Source organism: Schistocerca cancellata, chromosome 6 (assembly GCF_023864275.1).
Source record: "Schistocerca cancellata isolate TAMUIC-IGC-003103 chromosome 6, iqSchCanc2.1, whole genome shotgun sequence".
Classification (NCBI taxonomy): Eukaryota; Metazoa; Arthropoda; class Insecta; order Orthoptera; family Acrididae; genus Schistocerca; species Schistocerca cancellata.
In genome coordinates, this window is record NC_064631.1 from 319132362 (window position 1) to 319152866 (window position 20505).

A 20505-nucleotide genomic window follows, 5' to 3' on the forward strand; every position below is an offset into this window, starting at 1 on the left:
GCGCTGGTCTCATCACCCTCCTATCATCCTCATCGACTGCAGGTCGCCGAAGTGGCGTCAAATTGAAAGACCGGCACCTGGAGAACGGTCTGCCCGACGGGGGGCTCTAGGCATACGATTAAATAAAATAAATAAAAGTATTACTGAAGCACATGGGAGTATCAATACGAGCCAGCCGCTAGGTGCAAACATTGTGCCACGGTTAGTTGGTTACCAGGAGTGCAACAACACTTTCTGTAGCTAAGTGTGAGGAGGCTTAGCGGAAAGGGTTAGACGAGTGCAGAGCAGACTGCCTTCGTTACTCTCATAACACTATGTAATAAAAGCTAAGGGGGCTGCAACAGTACGCCTCAGGGGTTTGGCAAAGCTGTTAAGACACTGAAATTGCTTAAGCAAATGTAGCAGAACGGAAGACTCCTGACAGCTCATAAAGAGCTGTTCCGATTGGGTCATGTTGAATGACGTCAGAAATCAGAGCCTCTCCTCAACGCCATAAATACTCCACCTCGCTGGTCTAGAGTCGGTCAATCAACAGGATCAGTGGCATTCATGTTGTTCACACTCGATCCTCTGATTTCTGTATTTGAACACCTTGTGTATGAGATTGTTTCAGTACCATCATACGTCTGCTACCTTACATGATGACCACCGATCTATAGCCATGGATAATAGAAGCCAGCCTCCAGTACCAGCCACCATTGATGGACAGTCCAGAAGTCTACCAACACAGTTCCAGCCTGGGGTACAAACTGCTCTAAACTCCAGCATCACTTGGGTCAGACGGGCTACCAAACCGGCGGGTCACACGATCAGCATTCAACACGACCTCATGGCATCCAGCATCGTGGTCCATCTGATGGGACAATATGTGCAGTGACCAGGGAGGGACAGAGTACGCCCAGAACGGTGTGTGAGACACAACAAACAACCGCGAACACCGAGCAGGACTTATGACGGGGCTCGCCTTCCACACCACGGACGGCAACCCACTTACTAGAAGTCGCTGTTCGTGAGCAGAGGGCTGATGCAACGAGATACGGCAGCCTGAGCCAGCCATTGGGTTCATCAAATTCCTCCGCTGCTTGCTGAAAAAATGGCTCTGAGCACTATGGGACTCAACTGCTGTGGTCATAAGTCCCCTAGAACTTAGAACTACTTAAACCTAACTAACCTAAGGACAGCACACAACACCCAGCCATCACGAGGCCGAGAAAATCCCTGACCCCGCCGGGAATCGAACCCGGGAACCCGGGCGTGGGAAGCGAGAACGCTACCGCACGACCACGAGATGCGGGCGCTGCTTGCTGAGCCACCAGCCATCGCCGAAGATACGCCGACGAGGTGTATTCAAAGAAATAAATGAAGTAATATTTAATCCTGTTTTATTGCATCTGGCGACAGCACACAGATTCCTTGGCCTTCGTCCTGATAAACGGAGGGGTTTGCAGCCTGTGAGTGGGCGATCTCTACAGTGGCTCACTGTACCAGCTGTTTAACAATGCTGTGAAATTCCCAATTATTTCATCGCCTTGAAAATTTAATTGTATAGTGTCTGTCCTGTCTCGTATTTTGTTTCTGGCGATGTTAGTGGCTAAATAAGCGGTGACACATCACAATCCTACGATTGTTGAGCGTGTTAGACACACCATAGTGCGGCGGTTCATGGTCTGCATTATTGTGTGCTGACGTAAGTCCTGAATGCTATAGACCTAGCTGAACTAAACTGAAGTCTGTTTCTAGAAGTGTCTAACGCTTTTTTGATCTGCTTATTAGGAAATTATGCAAACATTGTATATGTGGATTGCCGATAAGTGGCTTAAGTCATATCTTTCTGGCAGGAAATATATGGTGGAAATATGTCAAAATAAAAGTTACTTTTCCGAATACATGAAAGGCAGAATTTGAGCCTCTTATGACTATATGTTAGGCTCTCTGTTATTCTTAGTGTTCATAAATTATTTACTGTACCATTTGTCAACTACAGAGCCAGTATTTTTCACAGATGGTAATAGAATTTTTGCTAAAGAACACGATGAAGCTGATTTAGAGCAGAATATCTTTGTGATAAATAAAGAAGCAGGAATAAATTTCCGTGATGGTAAATGAGAACAAAAGGAAATAGATGAGCCTTAGACATAAGACCAAAAACGAGAAGAACTATAATCCTAGAATTATTGGGATGCAGTACTGAAAAAATATTTTACACAAAGCTTATACGAGTTTAGGTAGAATATTAAGGTAAGAAACATGTTAAACTACTGAACAAAAGCATGAGCAAATACGGTTGTAGCTTTAACAGCGATCAAGAGCTGCTGTAATACTGAAACAGTACTATGTACTTAGACTGCTACTGTACATAGTTATTACGTAATGGTGTGATGTTCTGGGGAAATACAAGTGTTGCAAAAGCATAATTTAAAATTCAAAAACTAGTAATGAGGATAATGAAAGGAGTTACCGGTACAGAATAATTCTGGAACAGTTTTAAAGGATTAAAAATTTTGTGTGGTCTGGAATATATACAATCTCATTCCTGTTTGTAGAGGTCATTCATTATGTTCATGAGGTAAGCAGTAGCAAACGTTTAAGGAAGTTAGTTGTAACAGCGATCAGACTTCGTGCCAAATACCAATAACTCAAAACTTACACTGAGAAGGAATAACTGAACGAAAGAAGTACACACATCAAATAAAGTTTTGCATCACCCCGGTTCCCAGAACTCCTGAAGATAGACGTTGACTGTGGATGTTGTATTACAGACACGGTCCCTTTGACTGTTCAGAGATGTCACTAAACCCGCTCAAAGATGTAAACTACAATGCATGACCAGCGCCTATTAGACGGAGGGGGTCCGACAGCCGATCAGTTCCAGTAATTCCACCAGGAAGGAGGTACACGTCTCGTGTTGTCTGTAGTTCAACCATGCCTAGACGGTCAATACCGTGGTTCGATCGTGTCCGCATTGTTACTTTGTGCCAGGAAGGGCTCTCAACAAGGGAAATGTCCAGGCGTCTCTGAGTGAACCAAAGCGATGTTGTGCGGACAGAGAGACACGATCTGTCGATGACATGCCTCACTCAGGCCGCCCAAGGGCTACTACTGCAGTGGATGACCGCTACCTACGGGTTAAGGCTCGGAGGAACCCTGACAGCGACGCCACCATGTTGAATAATGCTTTTCGTGCAGCCACAGGACGTCGTGTTACGACTCAAACTGTACGCTATAGGCTGCATGATGCGCAACTTCACTCCCGACGTCCATGGCGAGGTCCATCTTTGCGACCATGACACCAGGCAGCATGGTAGAGATGGGCCCAGCAACATGCCGAATGGACCGCTCAGGATTGGCATCACATTCTCTTCACCGATGAGTGACGCATATGTCTTCAACCAGATAACCATCGGAGACGTGTTTGGAGGCAACCCGGTCAGGCTGAACACCTTAGACACACTGTCCAGTGATTGCAGCAAGGTGGAGGTTCCCTGCTGTTTTGCGGTGGCATTATGTGGGGCCGACGCACGCCGCTGGTGGTCATGGACGGTGCCGTAACGGCCATACGAAACGCGAATGCCATCCTCCGAGCGATAGTGCAACCATATCGGCAGCATATTGGTGAAGGATTCGTCTTCATGGACGACGATTCGCGCCTCCATCGTGCACATCTTGTGAATGACTTCCTTCAGGATAACGACTAGAGTGGCTAGCATGTTCTCCAGACATGAACCTTATCGAACATGCCTGGAATAGATTGAAAAGTTCTGTTTATGGACGACGTGACCCACCAATCACTCTGAGGGATCTACGCCGAATCGCTATTGATGACCAACAGTGCCTTGATGAACTTGTGGGTAGTATGCCTGCATGCCAGCCAGCACAGAGATGAGGAAGTGGAAGAATATTATGAGAAAATACATGAACCCATCGAGAAAGAAAATAGAAATGCCTGCATTATCATCATGGGGGACTGGAATGCAGTGGTGAGTGAAGGAAGAGATGAAGATACAGTAGGAAAATTAGGATTAGGAATAAGAAATGAGAGAGGTGAATGACTAATTAGTTTCCGTAAAGAAAATTCATTAGCAGTGGGTAACACATTATTTGAACACCACAAAAGGAGACGTTACACATGGATATCAAAAATTTGAATAAGAAAGATATCAGCTGGACTACATCCTGATACAAAAAAGGTTTAGGAACTGTTTGAAGAATGCTAAAGCTTATCCAGGAGGGGATATAAATTCAGACCACAACCTAGTGTTGGGAGAAATACAAGTGAAGTTGAAAAAAATCTGGAGAGGTAAAGCAAAGGAAAGACTAAACATAGAAAGACTCAAAGAGGTAGGAAAGGCATCAGATTTGGAGAAGAGATTTATGGAAAAATGGCAAAGAGGTAGTGTTGATGAAAGTGTTAATGACAAGTGGATAAAAATGAGGGAAGGACTCATGGACTCTGCCAAAGAAGTACTAAGAATTAGACTATCCCAAAGCACCAGGAAAGAATGGATAACAGAAAACACGTTGAAAAAGATGTAAGGAAGTGGAAAAGTGTAGAAACTGAAGAAGGCAAAAAGAGGTGCAGGAAACTGAATAATGAATTAAGAAGAGAAACTGTAGAAGCAAGAGAAAAATGGATGAAACAGAAATGGGACGAAATAGAGAAAATTGAGAAAGAGGGAAAGTATGAAATGATGTATAGACTGGCTAGTGAGATAGTTTTTGAACGTAAAAGAAAGGGGAATGACATTGAAATAGAAAGAGCGGATGGTACTCTAGCATAGGAACCACAGGAGGTTTTGAACAGGTGGCAATAATATATTGAATGTCTGTATAAGGAGGATGAAATGCAAAGCGAAATTAAGGTTAAGAGGAACAATATGTGCTGTAAGATGGAAAGGGATTTACCATCTTGGAAGCAGAAGTAGAAAAGGCGCTGAAGGAGATGAAGAATAGGAAGGCATGTGGAATAGATGATTTGCCAGCAGAACTGTTGAAGAGTCTGGGAAACAAGGAAAGAAAAGAAATAGTCTACCTCTGTAACAAGATATATGACAAAGAGGATTGGCCTGAGGACTTCACTGCAACAGCTATGATACCAATAGAGAAAAAGTGAAACACTAAAAATGTGAAGAGCACCGGACCATCAGTCTAATTTCTCATGCAGATAAAGTCTTGCTGAGAGTGTTGAATAGAAGGTTACATGGCAAGCTGGATAGAGGGATTGCAGAGGAGCAGTTCGGGTTTAGAAGAGGAAAAGGAACAAGAGATGCTTTCGGCCTGTTAGGAACTATAGGGGAAAGATATATGGAAAAGGGTAGAGAAATCTTTGCTGTTTTTATAGATTTAGAAAAGGCTTTTGACAGAGTTCAGTGGAACAAGCTGATGGATATCTTGAAGAGGAAAGGAGTATATTGGAAAGAGAGACGACTGATACAGAATCTATATTTACACCAGAAAGTAAGGATAAGGATTGGAAATGAAATGTCAGAAAGAAGCAGCATTGGCCGAGGTGTTAGACAAGGTTGTTGCCTTTCCCCACTGTTGTTTGACGTATACCTTGAAGAGATTATTGCGAAAAGCTTAAATGGGAAAAGAGGAATATGTATTGGTGGAAAGAGAATAGAATGTTTAAGACTTGCTGATGACATGGTATTAGTGGCAGAAAGTGAGCGGACAGTGAATAACATGCTCAAAGATCTGAATGAAGCTTGTGTGGAATATGGGATGCAAATAAAAACAGCAAAAACAAAGAGTATAGTCATCAGTACAAGACGCAGACTGTACAATATTAAAATAGGACAATCTACCATTAGCCAAGTAAGTGAATTTAAATATCTTGGAAGCACAATAACTGAAGACTTGAGATGTCACCAGGAGGTGAAAAGTCGAATTGCTGTAGCGAAGGAGGCGTTCAACAGAAAGAGGAGACTCTTATGTGGCAAATTAGATAAAAGACTAAGGAAAAGGCTTGGCAAATGTTTTGTCTGGAGTGTGGCATTATATGGGGCAGAAACATGGACACTGAGACTAGAGGATGAAAAAGGGTTAAAAGCATTTGAGATGTGGATGTGGAGGAGAATGGAGAGAATAAGCTGTATGGAAAGAGTGAGTAATGAAAGAGTATTGGAAAGGGTTGGTGAGAGAACATGTCTGCTGAAGGTTGTAAGAGAAAGGAAAAAGAACTGGCTGGGACATTCATTGAGAAGGGAGCGCTTGCTAGTAGATGCTTTGGAAGGATTGGTTTGTGTGAGAAGACTGAGAGGAAGAAGGAGATACAAGATGATAGACGACATAAAGGGAAGAGGAAATTATGCAGACCTGAAAAGGATGGCAGAAGACCGGACAGCCTGGAAAACTACCATGCGAAAACCTGCCTTTAGGCATAACACTGATGATGATGACATATCTCTTCTTGCTTTGTTAGGTATAATTAGTAAGCCGGTTTGATCGAGTACTGCTGTGAAATGCTTTTAACATTCCAGGAACACTGTTGATTAGTGTTTTGGTATATTACGACGGTTATTAAACGAAATGATGACCTAATAAAGATCTTGTGCAAACATTCCTTTTTTTACAACATGCGCTAAAAACTGATATACAACCAGACGTTTAAACTACGTTCATTCTTAAGCTATTGACACATGGAGAACAGAAGTACTTTTATTCTATTTAGTTTGATAATGAAGGAAGTGACATACCCACTGCGGCATCTCGTGAATATCTGCTGTTCGATGATGATAGTTGAGCACGACGACCGTTAGCACCACCGAAGAAGCCACCATGAACATGATACAGTTGAAGTATGTTCCTGAAAAGTCATCGGCAATAGTACATGTTCAGTTGTTCCAAGGGCGGGTGTCACTACAATGAGAAGTGTAAAAACGGCAGCTTGCTTGCAAACAAGGCCCTTGTGCATACAAAACTACGGTACTTCATGAGCCAAGAAACAACTACTGTGAACGCAACCAAATACATATCAGACAAAATATAAAGAAAAAAATAATGCACAACAAGAGATATAGACGTATACAAAATTTGATACTCGTAAAGTAGATAGGATTGTGGCTGCGAAGTTCAAATAACGTTCGGTGAAGAATACAAAAATTCTATAAGAAACTGGTGTGATACAAAAACTTTAAAAAATACTGCATAAACACTCTTTCATTTTAAAAAACTTTCAGGCACAATAGTAAATAAACTTCTAAGACTACATACTTGTCGTAGCCTCCTCAGAAAATTTATTTGTGATGTTGAGGATATTCTCACATCACATGATTTCACATGTAAAGTATTTTAAAGAAGATAAAAATTAGAATGGGATGTATCTTTCCGTCGTTTAATAATCTCAAAGTACAAATTTAAATATATGGAAACTTTTAATAATCAATGAACATTTTTAGCAAATGAAGCTAAGAGAATTCAATCGCGAGTTCGCAGTATAAATTTAATAAATTTCATTAAAATTGTTTTAAGCAACTTCTTTAAATTTATAGCAGTTAGTTACTAATGAATCATGCTTGCACGAAATCAGAAAGTCAAATTAACTAATATATATTAAATATGTAATCCTATAGTTATAAGCAGAACCATCAGGCATTAATCTGAAAATGAGAATTCATTTCCAGAAAACAATGCTACAGCTGCAGCTCATACGAAAAGCCGAACTCAAACGTGATTCTAAGAATATATGCATATAAGTGATGCAGTACTCATTCCACTTATAAAAAATATATAAAAAAATAATTTTGCAAGGAGAAGTACTGTGTTTTTAATTGTGTTTTGTCTCTGTGACTATTTAAACTGAAAGTAAGGTGTAACTGTCCTTCGAGCTCTGTCTGGAATTAATAATTCTCTTTAAGCGTTTCTCTTTAAAATTTTTACCTTGAAGATTGTCCAAGCCATTCCGGGGATGGGTTTTATTGAGGTGTCGTTTAAATGCCTGGAGTTACGTGGCTTTCCTCTCCTTGCATGAACTTCGCGCTGAATGCACGACAAAATACATTTTAGGCTTTGTCCCTCGCACCTGTGTGATGCGCTTTTAAATATATGTTTATACAAATAAGTATTTATAGAAGTACTTAGTAAATCACAGTTTGTGTTAAAGGTTTTTTTTTTCTTATTAGGAGAGAAGTTGAGATAAGGCTTTAGGGCTGAAAGTTAGTGAGGAGGAAACGAGTGGAAGAAACAAAATACAAAAAACAAGAACCATACCAGAAATAACACAGAATATACGGCAGAAGTTTATAATTTAATTTAATACTTTTTAGTATAGAAAACGGGACAGAGTCAGTTGATACTTGGAGGTGGAGGTGGTTCCGGCGGACTGCAGTCCACACCCTCGCATCTTTGTGACTGTCGGAAAGAACTCCGCTCAGCTGTACTGATATCCCTACGGATGCGCTCGAGTAAAGTAGGAGTAAACACAAAGAAAAGCACAAGACAGGTTTAGGTTTCACATTTTAAGACTAACGTTCTTTTAATAAAAATGTACACTATCAAAAGGTTAGTCATACCCTCGGAGTGTGATTGGAGACGCTGTTCATCCCGTGCGCCAGGAGACGACGTCTGTCTGTCAACAGAGAGTGTGCACACAGAAGGCATCAATCAAGTCACAGGTCGGTCCAACGAGGCCGTGCCGTCTCATTTCGCTCTGGAATCCCCTGCTTCGAATTTCTGTGCGTTTGTTACTGATAAACACATACTGGACATGCCGAACGCACACAGGGAGAGAAAAGGAGACGAATCTGTGAGATGTGCAATCAATGGTTCTTTTTACAGGAAAGGCATGCTTCCAATCTGTTTAATGGAAAAAAAGAAAAGAAAATGTACATTCGGGTTTTGCTTGATTGCAAGTCTCACGGTGATCCGCCGCGTCAAGGCACCCGTCTGAACTGGTCTCCAAGTACGCATCACATGTGAGGAGTATGGGGGAAGAATGCGATCTGTCAGAAAAAAAAAAATAGAGTAACAAGATGTGGCTAAGTTTTAGAGTGGGTTTCTATCTGTCTAATAACTGCTGGATTCGAGATTCCTTTTTTTTTCTCGCGTCTCGGTTTAGTCGTTTCGTGTTAGAGTGGTCATCTTTATCAGTTGGTGATTATAGGGCAGTAATTTTACAGGAAAGCTGCAACAGAACGAGGTAAGCAGCGGGTAGCAAAGGGGGCGCTCGGCGCAGACTGCATGCAGGCGGGCAGGGTTGGAGGTATGGGGGCGGGGGTACAGGCACGCTCGTCGCCAATCCCATTGCGCATCGCGACCAAGTCACTGCGCTGCACGTATGCTGTCGTTCGAGTCCATTTTTTTTTTTTTACTTTCTCATTCTAGTTACATGATTTTAATTAGGGGAGCTACCATTGAATTAACAATTTTTTTTATTTTTAGGAAAATGAGTATTTTGTCAATTTACCCGGAAATAGTTCAGGCAATTTACTAGTGCTGCTCAGGAGAGCATGTCAAAAAACCGTGAGATCCGTGCACCATGCCATCCTCAGTCGTGTAAATACGGTTTGTGTTGTATGTGTCGGTAGTACTAAAATAGAGCTAAGTGACCAGACGACCTCCTGCTAGCACATCGTCTCAGCAGTTCCGTACACTATTATGCTGTTACACCCTCTCCCTCTGCCCCTCCCCTTCTACACGCCACCTTCTTTCTCCGGATATTCATTTCGGATGACCTCACACACAACATAAATCTTGTTGTTGAGGCTGTAGGGACGCTGCGTCATCGGGTAGCGTCGCTAAAAATCTGCCATATTTCAACGAAGCTATTGCTCGTGATGTCGACTGACCTCGAACAGTACAATAGGCTGGTAGTTCTCGTGGCGAAACATGAAAGTGCCACATTCTGCGCGATAGTGTTGGGCAATCCGAGAACAGGCTAGTTATCTATTCCAACGTGTTCTCCACAACTGACTCGAGCTTTCGAATATCACATCCGAAAACAAGACCTCATTTTTCGGAGCAACTACTGTCGCCAGCACTTAAGACTAAGACACTTGTTGATCGCTTTCGTAAAAGTTCTCGGTTCTCAGATTTACCGGGTGATCAAAAAGTCGGTATTGATTTGAAAACTTTATAAACCACGGAATAACGTAGATAGAGAGGTAAAAATTGACACACATACTTGGAATGACATGGGGTTTTATTAGAACAAAAAAAAAGAAAAAACAATGTTCACAAAATGTCCGACGGATGGCGCTGGACAGCAAAACGTCAGTGACTGCGCATGACAATCGTCATGCTTGGCCTCCCAGGTCCGCAGACCTCAGTCCGTACGATTATTGGCTTTGGGGTTACCTGAAGTCACAAGTGTATCGTGATCGATCGACATCTCTAGGGTTGCTGAAAGACAACATCCGACGCCAATGCCTCACCATTACTCCGGACATGCTTTACAGTGCTGTTCGCAACATTATTCCTCGACTACAGCTATTGTTGAGGAATTATGGTGGACATATTGAGCATTTCCTGTAAAGAACATCATCTTTGCTTTGTCTTACTTTGTTACGCTAATTATTGCTATTCTGATCAGATGAAGCGCCATCTGTTGGACATTTTTTGAACTTTTGTATTTTTTTTTTTGCTTCTAATAAAACCCCATGTCATTCCAAGCATGTGTGTCGATTTGTACCTCTCTATCTACATTAGTCCGTGATTTATTCAGTTTTCAAATTTATGCTGACTTTTTGATCACCCGGTATTTTCGCTTACCCAGCTGCCTCTTACCGCGGAAATTCGGCCAATATCTCCTACTTATTTCATTGTTATACAAAAAAGGAAAGCTGTATTGGAAAATGTAGAGAAACAATATTACTCGATCACGTTTTCTTTATAGTTGCGTTAATAAGACCGCACTGAATTTCGCTAAGAATTGTTCCATTGCATTTCAGAAGTGATTATGAAAACGTAAACGAATAAAATATTTCGAATAACGGAAATATAATGAAATGATTATCAGGCAGCATTCTGAGACTATAATAAGCGGAAGGTAATATGAAATCTCACATTAATGACGCGAACACAGAGATACACAGGCAAGAGCTGTACTGGCGGTTGAGACTGCAGCGTACAGTGGCCCTATCACCTAGGTTGTACTCTTGCAAGTTCACTGCCTTCGGCTGTGTATTCGATTCCTTTCGGTTCTCGAGTAAAAGACTCCGGATTCTGCCCATCACTACCGTGCAGTGTCTTGCTGAATACCGATATACACTGGTGTGCAAAACTTATAGACGTAAGAAACTTTCGCATGACTTGTCGGTGCCAAGAAACGTAGCTCGGTGAAGCTTGGACCTTACAGAGAAAGAACTGCAACACAACAGTGTAGAAATCTGAGAGTAGAAAAATGAGATGACCAGAAATTACTCTTTTGTTCAAAGACAATAATTGTCCCGAATTCACCGCAGTTAATGTCCGCCCCGATAGCTGAGTGGTCAGCGTGACGGATTGCCGCCGTACGGGCCTGGGTTCGATTCCCGGCTGGGTCGGGGATTTTCTCCGCACAGGGACTGGGTGTTGTGTTGTCTTCGTCGTCATTTCATCCCCATCCGGCGCCCAAGTCGCCCAATGTGGCGGCGAATGTAATAAGACCTGCAACAAGGGGGCCGGACCTGCCACGCAAGGGGGCTCCCGGCCAATGACGCCAAACGCTCATTTCCATTTCCATTACCGCAGTTCATGGTGGTCCCTTGAACATTAAAAAAGGCGGGACATGGTTCTCAATAGGTTGTGTGGTCACCGCGGACGGCAGTCCACGCTCTGCAATGTGCTCCCATGCTGTCCATAAGATCGATAGTGACTTCTTGTGGTAAGGCTGTTGGCGACTGCTGGACGGTCGTTGATGGGTGCTGGAGTTCGTTTCCTCAACGCATACCATAAGTGTTTGATGGGACTTAAGTCGGGGAAACGGGCAGACTATTCCATTTACCGAGCATCCTCTCATTCCAAGATCTCATTCACCTGTGCAGTTAGATATCGTTGTGCACTGTCATTCATAAAAATGAAATAAGGGCCGAATGCTCCCCCGAAAAGACTCTCTTGGGGAAGGAGTACAGTGGCACATTAACACTTGTAAGTAGCCTGTTTAGGTTTTTACCTTGGTAACGCCACGTAGCGCTCTATATGAAAGTCACTGACTGTGCTGTGTGAAGTCTGTGGCTGGTTTGCATTGTTGTTTGGTATTGTAGTGTTGGGCAGTTGGCTGTTAACAGCGCGTAGCGTTGCGCAGTTGGAGGTGAGCCACCAGCAGTGGTGGATGTGGGGAGTGAGATGGCGGAGTTTTGAGAGCGGATGATCTGGACGTGTGTCCATCAGAGACAGTAAATTTGTAAGACTGGATGTCATGAACTGATGTATATATATATATATATATATAATGACTTTTGAACACTATTAAGGTAAATACATTATTTGTTCTCTATCAAAATCTTTCATTTGCTAACTATGCCTGTCAGTAGTTAGTGCCTTCACTAGTTAGAGTCTTTTATTTAGCTGGCAGTATTGGCGCTCGCTGTATTGCAGTAGTTCGAGTAACGAAGATTTTTGTGAGGTAAGTGATTAGTGAAAGGTATAGGTTATTGTTAGTCAGGGCCATTCTTTTGTAGGGATTATTAAAAATCAGATTGCGTTGCGCTAAAGATATTGTGTGTCAGTTTAGTGATGATCAGAATAAGTAAAGAGAGTAATGTCTGAGTACATTCAGTTTTGCTCAGCTGTTTGAAAAGCAAATAACGTAAGCGGTTTTCCAGCACAGTAATTAAAAATTTTTTTTAAAGGGACGTTTCACACTGACCAGTGACTGTACCGTGTTCAAAGATTTGGAGGTCAGCACGCGCATACAACATTTTGCCACCCAACATCATAACACCTGCACCACGAAAATGAACATGTTCGACAACGTTCCCGGGGGCATTACATGTTCAATCTCTCGCCACGTGAAGGTACTTCGTCGAAAATGATCATTTTGGTGGGCCAGGTGCTACGGTGTTGGGAGGAATAATGTCGCATGGGCGTATGGATCCCAAATCTTTGAACGACACACTCACTGATCGACATTATTGTCACTGTATACCTCACCTATATCGTCTTTTCATGGTTGCATTTGGCCCTGACTTAATTTTTATGGGTGACAGTGCATCGAACAGCACAGGAGTGGGATGCATTTGGGTGACGGACTGCAGCAAGTCCACACGCACCAGCGGCTATCCAGCTATTATCGACTGCGCTGTTGAAGCAACGGAATGCGCTACCACAAGAACTCCTTACCAACTTCGAGGACCACATGGGAGCAGGTTGGAGAACACGCACTACCGTCCGTGGTCATCACACACCGTGTTAAGAACCAAGTCCCGTCTTTTGTAATGTCCAGGGGAGCACCACAAATCGCCGTGACTTCAGTGTAATTATTGTCTATGGAGAAAAGCATCATTTCTCTTCTTCTCATTGCGTTGGTTCTTTCAGTTACAATCTGTAATATAACAGTTCTTTCTATATATGGTCCAAGTTTCATCGACCAGTGACACATTATGTGGAAGTTCTTTTCGTCCTAAAGTTCCGCACCCCAGTGCAGATATGGATCTGCTATGCGCGAAGCGACAGCCTATTGTCCGGCACAGTCGTAACAGCGTGCTGCACAGAAAGACAGTGAAAACAGATCGGCAGGGCACTGATGTGAAGGCACCAAGCAGTGGCGTCTCCGTTGTGCTGCCGTGTAATGATTTAAGCGCGGCCAATGACAGGTCCCCAGCCTTGATCAGATGTGTGAGGCTGGTAATGAAATTACTACTCGCGTGAATTTGAAAAGCCTCATCGTTAAACCTATCTCAGAAAATTTAAATAGCAGAAAAGATTTTAGTGTGCCTGTAAGTGACTTTTTTCTCATCTTCTTTTTAAATATCAGTCATGTACCCTATATTCAGACGCCGGTAACCGCTGATTTTTCCAGTTAACAATGTACAACACCAGTGTTCATCTTGACAACGTTCAACGAAAAACTGCCAACGTGGGCAAGAGAATCAGTCTTTCCGAACCATCTTCTTCTGGCTACTTATTTCAAAATTCAAATCGAAATTTGCTTAAAATCTGTTGCTCAGTTACTCTGACGTAAAATTTTAGGCAAACAACTCGACACTTTTTGGAAATGTTTCGGATCGAGATGGCTCAGAATCTATGCTCCATCGAAATATCGTAGAATTTTAGCTCCACCATTAGACGCAGTGCCCGAGTGCCTCTGCACCAGGTATTACACAGAGAAAATCCTAAATAGCTTAATATTATTTTTAATTAGAATGAGATATAATCACTCATAATATGCAAGCCCCTTATACAGAAACTAGTATTTTCGTAGTAATACCGTATATAATTTGCACGAGTCTTTATAACAAAGGGATTTCATTATAACAAGAACTAGCAAATGTTCTGGGTACAGAAGACGTTAGTGTCCAGCGATTCCTGATTCAACAATTTTAACAGATCTTCCGGTCCCCAATTTTGACACGTTTATTACAGCCGCTATTAGAAATTTTCAATGCGGTTCAAATCTGGCGACTTTGCGGGCCAGAACAGTTACGTCATTGCTGCTGGATATTCTAAATATTAAGTATACTTTTAGTCCAGTGGACGTGAGAGTTATCCTCTCTGAAGACATAACGGGTTATATTAACTATCCTCATTAACATGACGGGAAGCAGGCAGAACTGTCGAGCAGCTCATCCAGTTCAGTGTACCCGTCACTTCATCATATAACTCTTTTCACGTGTTTCGTGTGACAACATAAAATACTTTCCGTCCTTTAGTGTGTTTTTGGGCAACAAGTGAGTCAGCTGTAGATGCCCATGCGATGCCGTTTCCTTCCGAACTGTAGGTCGTAAATGGCTCGTGAAGGACCAGCGACGATCCTACCTCGCATTAGCAAAGACGTTATTACATCCCTTCCCCCCTCCTCAGCACGTCACAATCCGTTACAGTCTGTTTATAGACCAAGAAATCTACTACTGCTCGGAAAGCCATAGGATAGTTCGAGGCGAAATACCTTCGGATCCTCTGAAATCCGCAACGTTCTTCACAGGTCGACATCTTGTGCGCCAAAAGGCCATCAGTAATTCAAAATCCCCAGTCGCCCTCGCTCCAGACACCAACGGGTGCCTCCCAAAATCATTAGCGTCTACTCGCCAGATGAGTAATTTTACTACGGTGATTTATGCTTCTCCCTCTATAATTGCCGGTTAGCCATGATCAGCCTTTTATTTCGCGAGAGTAACACTCATGATTATTTAGATTCTCTGTCGTTTTCTTGTATGTTTATCCACAACTAGAGTACGCTCGTAGCCGCAATTTCTGGTGTTAGAAAACTAATGATTAAAGAAATGTTGGGTGTAATAAATTGGTCTAAGCCTACAGTTAGCACCAAAGAGGTGATGTGCCAGCTTCCCTGGAATAAGTGTAAGGTTTTCTTTTTGTGCGTCACTCTGTTTCCATCCATTACCAAATGGAAACGTAGATGTGGAACTATATATATTGTGAGTTACTTCGTCGCCGTTTGCTGTGAACTAGGAGACGTTACGGTATACCTGAGTCTGGTCACTACTGCTCGCGGTCAGTGTGAGAAACGTTAAGTGCCGTCAGCGACAAAACTGAAAGCAGCTAATGAACACAAGTTTTTGTTTAATGATGCATAGTCCAGGATTTTTTAAAAAATGTTTATTTAGAGAAAAGCGATCAGTATGTAGTGTGTGTTGTTGTCTTGCCCAAGGCGTTATCTGGCCATGCAGCGTTCAGTTCGCTTTTCAGTGTTGAGAATTGCATGGAACGCGATTCTGACCTATCAGGGGTACAGCGTCGGAAGTCTGAGGTAGCACGTTTGCCACCAGTAGGGAGAAAACTGTTAGCGACAGCAGGATTGTGACACCTGTAACAGACAGAACGACACTCAGGCAGGGGCACAAACTGGCTCGCTACTCAGCAACAACAAACAACATCCAACAAACTAAACAACAGTCTCCGGGCGGGCGGGGCAGGTAGGATGGCTCAGCTGGTAAACGTTGGCGGTGGTGGCGGGGTTAAGGCCCATGGGGTGTACTCCACATACCGGCCAGGACAAAGAACCAAAAAGAGAAAGAAAATAAAAGGTTTACATACAGTCAAACAAACAACAACATCAACAACGGGAACTAGTAAAGAAAAGATTGTCTGAATGCTATCTTTGCCCCCTCCAACGATCCAAGTATCAGAAAGCAAACCACTGTCAGCCACTGAGACAGCAATCGGCATCACTACCTAACAGAGGGATGGCATCGGAGACTTGGGGGAGGGTCTCTGCCACGAGGTTCAGGAACACTGTCAACGAGAGCAAGATGGTCACCCCTGAAACAGAACAAGGGTTAATTGACACAGCTACCCGGGGCGCTGTGGCGCGCACTCCACACTCACTACATTTCGAGCAAAGTGTCTCGAATGGACCTCAGTTTAAGCGGCTCCCGTTCCGTCCGGTGCGACGGAACGGCTTGTCTGTCAGCTCCGCGGAAGGTCGACGTGGCCTTCAGTGCCAGTCTTAAACGTTCGCCGCCGCTTAAAATGAGTTCCAAGCATTCTGCATTTGGTAACAGACAAAAGAAATGACGATGATTTTTCATTAAAATGAAAATGGTGTGAAGAATCAAGCTACATGAAAATTAAAGTAAAAGTGTGAATGCTTTTTTTTTCTTTTTTTCAATTCGGGGCTTTTGGCATTACTGTAGTACATATCAGCATTACGTATTACATTTTAATAATTTCTGTTTTTCTTCTTCAGCTCAGAAACTGATATCGAGAAATAGGTTACCAACGTACGTTGGAAAAGTAGTCAATTCTCGTATCAGTCGGAAGTTACATTTTCTTATATTAACAGGAGATATCACTTTTTTTCTCTATGCAGTTTCTTGCTCTTGCTTCTTTCTGTCCGAGATCTTCGCTTGCTGGAAGTTTCTGGCAAATACTCTTATTAGTGAGAGGCTAGCTGGAAGAAAAACGGAGGGCAGGTACGACTGTTGCGAAGGCTTGGGTCTGTGGGGGGCTCCATAGCAACAGAACGATACACATACAGTTGGTTCTCCCATCTAACATGCGACACAGTGCTATCACTAAAACTAAAAATAAAAAAATAGACACATCCACGGTGCATACAAGAGGCGGGCGGCGGGGTTGGCGCTTTGCTAGCGGGAGACGGGGTGAGGGCGCGCAACAGAGACACACACGTGGACAGGACGGCCGTGCGGTCGCTCGGGCCTCCAAGTATCACCTCAGCCTCTGCCCGCGGCACGGAAAAAGGCGCAAAGCCGGCTCATACCTATCAGCGGCACGGCGTCTGACGTAGAGGGCATCTTTTCCGCCACTAGGTTGAGAAATACTGTTAACGAAAGGAGAATGGTGACCCCTGAAATCAAGATTTCAAGTTTTTTATCGTCTGCGCCCAACGTGCAAAAGGAAGCTTATTTTGTACTTGATGCGTGGCTCAAGGAAATTACAGACAGCGAAGGAACATTGTGAGACGTGTATGTACACTTTATACATATTCAAGCAGTGCTTACAGTTTGTTGAAAAAAATGTAAATGACATGCTCTGCATAATACAAGGTAAATGTTCACAGACGATCACCAACAGGACGCTCGACGATTCTGCAAATTGTATTCTTCTGTCGCTTAAATATACAGGCTGTAACTAAATTCTCTTTACAGACATTGAGAACGTGTAGTGAGAACCAAACGGTTAATTTTAGCGTAGGAAGTCGTTTCCCGCTACACGCAAAATACCAAATCACACGTTCAAATCTCCCTCATATTCGGCGCCACTGACTAGGGTATCACGTACGTCATTCACCGATCGGATATGCCATGCCCACTACAGGTTTGTTTACATGCTATACTGTTGAGCCCGTGATCTGCCCGGAGAGGTTTGTACCTTTGTTTACAATGTACACTAGTAATCATTCACCACAGTACAGATGCAAGGACGGAACGAGGTGGTGCAGTGGTTAGCACACTGGACTCGCATTCGGGAGGACAACGGTTCAATCCCGCGTCCGGCCATCCTGATTTAGGTTTTACGAGATTTCCCTAAATCGCTCCAGGCCAATGCCGGGATGGTTCCTTTGAAAGGGCACGGCCGGCTTCCATCCTCGTCCTTCCCTAATCCAATGAGACCGATGACCTCACTGTTTGGTCTCTTCCCCCAGAAAATCCCAACTCAACAGATGCAAGGCATACGTACATTTCATTCTTAGTGTGTTACTGTTGACCATGGTGAACAACCAGTTTGCAGAAGACGTCCGCATGATGTTATTGTACAGCGAAGCTCGGTGCAATTGGAGAGCTGCTGGACAGCTGTACGCGGAACGTTTTCCACACTGCCAGACACCTTACGCTCCCTCTTTACTACGGTGTACCAGCAGTCCTTGGAGACAGCTACATTCACCACCAGCAGAGCCGACTGTATCGCTCCATAGTCGAGTTTGAAGAGTCTGTACTCCGTGCAGTGGAACAGGATGTGTCGATGAGTACCAGAACCGAACTATCTGGCGTGTTCAGCATGAGCAGCAGCTACACCCGTAACATTCCCAGAAGGGACAGGCAATACAGCCATAGGATTTTGCGTCACGAGTCCGCATCTGCAGGTGGCTTGCAGCGTTGTACGGATGAGCCCGAATTCACCAGGGAAAGTGTTCCCCATTCCCACAACTGTCATGTGTGAGCTGATGAAAACCCGCATGCTATGCGCTCCCATGGGTTTCAGGAATATTATGGTCTGAACACGTGGACGCGGTTCCTGGATGAACTTCCGACTAGGCCTTACCTTTCTTCACTACATCTATAGGGTGCAGCGTACTTGCATTTCCTTGATGGTGTACTGCACGGGCTGTTTGAAGATGTGCCACTGGTCCGAGATAATCTGGACCAACGATTTGGGCAACAGTGGATTGGCCTGCACGTTCTCCCGACTTGAAAGCCCTAGAATTACAACCTCTCGGGTCATACGACTCTTTGATTTATGACACCCCATTGGCATTCGAGGAGGACCTACTGCCGCGAGTTGTGGCTGTGGCGGATGCTGGAGCACCAGGGATTGGTAATCATGTGCACCGGAACAATGTACGGAGGTACCGTATCTGTGTTGACGTCCGTGTTCCTGGACGCTGACTACAAACTGCAGGAGTCAGAGAGCGACATGTGTTGTGGTATTTTGGGTGTAGCGGGAAAACAGTACGAGTGAGTTCCTATGCTAAACGTAACCGTCTTGGTCCCCACTAAAAGTTCTCAGAGCCTGCGATGGGAATTTATTTACACCCTGTATACTGCTGGCATTATCGATCCGCAACAGAACATATTTCGAATATGTTCTAACCACTTTGTAGAAAGTCTGAAATTTAATGCAGCGGAAGTAGCGATCTTTTACATTGCGGGTCATACTACTACCTCTGGATTGAGTAGTACACCTTAAATAAATCACCGACTCAGTACAAATAATAATTCCATCTTGTATATTTTCATACACGTATTTTGTTGAGGAACACTTCCTCGATTCTTGTGTATAAATTCTGTATGGACAAGAAAATTCTAGCACACAGTATTTGAGAAGAATTCATGCAGAATGGCACAGTAAACTTAGTTCAATAACAGATCAGATAAATAATTTATTTGTTGATACTATTCGTAGTATATTATAAAAATTAGTTTCGTTTCAAATAGCCTCATCGCAGTTAAAGTGTTTCATATTTCCTTCCTGACTGCAAGATAAACACACATTCCACAGAAGTGACAGACTACAGATTCAACAGCAGTTCGCTCATATCGTTGCCCCACATGTCTGAGCAGAGCTTGAAGCGTAGAGTACATCTACAATTAGGACAAAAAGTCAACTGGAATGTTACGCTGACTTGCCTGCCGGGTTGCAGTATACAACAACAAGAGTTTAAAATATTGTGTTGTGATGCTCATTACGGAAACCGGTTTGATGCACCTCTCCACACTAGTTACCTAGTACACGCCTTTTCATTTCTGCATCACTGCTGCAACCTACAGCCACTTGAAGATGCGAACTGTAGTCTATCCTCTATCTCCCTCTATAATTTTTATCCCGCATGCTTCCTCTATTATCATTCACCTAGGTCTTAGAATGTACCGCATCAATTAATCCCCTATATCAGTCATGTTGTCCCTTAAAACCCTGTCCTCTCCAATTCGATGCAGTACCTTTTTGCTAGCTACTCGATCTACAAGTTTGATATTCTGCTTTCTTCTGTAATATCACCTACCAATAGCTTCTATTCTCCTCTTCTCGGTATTCTCCATCGTTCAAGTTTCGCCGCCATATAAGTCTACACTTTACACAAATGTTTTCAGAAACAGGTACATTTATATTCCATTAGTGTATGGAGTTCCAGTTACAACAGTGGAAAACGAGAAATGAACACCCTGAAGCTGTACACCAAGTGTTATTATAATCACAGAGTTCCTTAGGTAACAGATTGATTTGAACAATAAT

General features: G+C 43.2%; 1 protein-coding gene across 1 annotated transcript in view; it reads right to left on the minus strand.

The window, feature by feature from the left end:
* The window catches only part of LOC126088309 (neuronal acetylcholine receptor subunit alpha-7-like), a 336530-nt gene that overhangs the window by 36379 nt on the left and 279646 nt on the right, over positions 1–20505 (minus strand). The window contains exons 7-8 of the mRNA XM_049906440.1: positions 17315–17401; positions 6696–6805 (exon numbers count right to left, since the gene is read on the minus strand). Of these exons, the coding sequence (XP_049762397.1) occupies positions 6696–6805; positions 17315–17401 (197 nt within the window). The remainder of the gene's footprint in view (positions 1–6695; positions 6806–17314; positions 17402–20505) is intronic.